General features: G+C 41.6%; 1 protein-coding gene across 1 annotated transcript; it reads right to left on the bottom strand.

Moving 5' to 3' along the window:
* Positions 1-1,058: 1,058 nt before the first annotated feature.
* On the bottom strand, positions 1,059-1,688 carry LOC123852125 (small ribosomal subunit protein uS2B-like). The gene has a single exon (XM_064573555.1). It carries the CDS (start codon positions 1,686-1,688, stop codon positions 1,059-1,061), a length of 630 nt encoding a protein of 209 aa, XP_064429625.1.
* Positions 1,689-2,520: the final 832 nt, after the last annotated feature.

The raw sequence follows: 2,520 nt of genomic DNA on the forward strand, positions 1-2,520 counted from the left end.
TTGTCTCATCTGTTCTTTTATTTTTTTCTTGCTTTCTTTTGGATTAATTGAATTATTTTTTATGATTCCATTTTATCTCCACTGTTGGATAAATGGCTATATCTTTTTATTTCTCATTTGTTGCTCGAGGGCTTATAACATGCATCTTTAACTTATCACAGTCTGCCATCAAATTGTATTATAATACTTCACATATCATATAGAAACCTTGTCACAAAATGCTCCCAAAATACTTCTGTGCTATATCTGTCATAAATTTTACTATGACTTATGTTATAAACCCTGAAATGCTTTGTTATTTTTCTTTAAGTAAAAAACAAAAACAAAAACAAAAAAACCAAAAAACAAACAAAAAAACTCAATTGTAGAACAGTTTTAGGCTTACAGAAAAATTGTGAAGATTGTATTGAGGATCCCCACACCCCACACTGTGTTTCCCTTACTATTAACCTCTTACATTCGCAAAGTACATTTATTTCAATTAATGAACCAGTATAGATTCGTTATTATTAACTAACACACATACTTTCCTGATATTTCTTTAGTTTCCACCTAATGTCCTTTTTCTGTGTTAGGATCCCATCCAGGCCACCACATGACATTTAGTTGTCCTAAACTTAGGCTTCTCTTGGCTGGGACAGATTTGCAGACTGTCCTGTGTTTTTTTTACCATAACAGTTTTGAGGATTATTAGTCAGGTATTTTGTAGAAGGTCCTCAATTGGGATTTGTCTGATGTTACATATTTGTGGGAGGAAGACCACAGAGGTAAAGCCGGTCTCATTCCATCACATCAAGGGGACATCCTATCAACATGACTTATCACTGCTGATGTTAACTTTGATCCCTGGCTCATGCTGTATTTGTTAAATTTCTCCACTATAAAAAAATTTCCCTCTCTTTCTACTCTGTACATCAATAGTTATTATTATTTCTAGAAACTTTATTTTCTGCCAATCTTATTTCCATTTTCTGTTTAAGCTTTTCTGGAAGAATAGCTTCAGACTGCTCAGAGGTCATTCCTGCCTATTTGGTGGCCTGAACAGTGGGAGCTGCAGGTCAGTCTTCAGTGGTGGGCTGAGCCCTGTAGTCCTCACCAAGGAACCACTGAACGGGCACAGAGGGCACGTGCATGCCCTCAGACCAGCCTGTGACCTTGGGTTGAGCAGCAGTGAACTCGGGAGCTGGAGCAGTCCATTCACATCCAAATTCCTCCTGGGTCACAGCTTTTCCAGCAGCTGCCTGCCTGTTCTTCCTTCTCAGTCTCTTCAGATCTCTGCAGAAGCGGAGATCAGACATGGCCTCCCATGGGTGTTCACAGAAGATGGTGCCACGAACGTGCAGGACTTCCTGGGCCAGCACCCACCACATCAGATCCACAGAATGAGCTTTCTCTCTGTTGCATGGGATGGCAATGTCCATACAACATGGAGGAGCGTCTGTGTTATACAGAGCAATGATAGGAAGGTTAACAAGATAAGCTTCTGGGGGAGGCTGGAGGTCAGCCCTGCGATCAAGAAACACCAAAAGTCTTGGCTCCCAGAAGGCTGCCTGGGTCTGGTTAGTGAAGATTCTGGGAGGGAGGCAGCCAGCAAGAGGCCTGGCTCCCATGGTAGCCACACGCTCCATCACAGCTGACACATTGGCCCTTCCACGCAAGGCCACTTCTTTATTCAGCTCGTGGCCCATTAAATAGTGCCTCCTGCCACAGAGGAATGCTGGGCTGTGTCAGGCTTACGAAGAGAAGGTATAATGTGCACAAAGTCAGACTGTATTTTATTGGCCATTTAAGGGATTTTTTTTGAGGGATATTTTTGGACTACTTGCATTTTTTACTTTCCATACTGGCTTCAAAATCAAATCTCCACTTCATATGCAACTTTGTAAATTGTACTGCTATAATTTACGGATATTAAAATAACCCAAAGGCACAGAACATTTCCTTTTTTCTATTCTATACTGACATTTACCCAGACATATTAACCAATGAGAATTATTTCCTCTCAGTCTCAGCTCCTGGAAAACAAATGTTTTATTTTTTTAATTTTTTAAAAGATTTTATTTATTTATTTGACAGAGAGAGAGATAGCAAGAGCAGGAACACAAGCAGGGGGAGAGGGAGAAGCGGGAACAAGGAGCCCAATGTGAGGCTCAATCCCAGGACCCTGGGATCATGACCTGAGCCGAAGGCAGACGCCTAACCACTGAGACACCCAGGCACCCCAAGGTTTTATTTTAAAAACTAAAAATGTGGGTGCCTGGGTGGCTCCGTCATTAAGCGTCTGCCTTCGGCTCAGGTCATGATCCCAGAGTCCTGGGATCGAGCCCTGCATCGGGCTCCCTGCTCTGCGGGAAGCCTGCTTCTCCCTCTCCCACTCCACCTGTTGTGTTCCTGCTCTCACTATGTCTCTCTCTGTCAAAAAATAAATAAAATCTTTTAAAAAAATAAATAAAATAAAAACTAAAAATGTGAATCGAGTTTTATACTCTTCATCTGAGCGTTTTCCCTTCTGGGACTTCA

This window comes from Mirounga angustirostris, unplaced genomic scaffold (genome assembly GCF_029215605.1).
Source record: "Mirounga angustirostris isolate CCGP_5_RB_7025 unplaced genomic scaffold, mMirAng1.0.hap1 SCAF_10, whole genome shotgun sequence".
NCBI classification, from domain to species: domain Eukaryota; kingdom Metazoa; phylum Chordata; class Mammalia; order Carnivora; family Phocidae; genus Mirounga; species Mirounga angustirostris.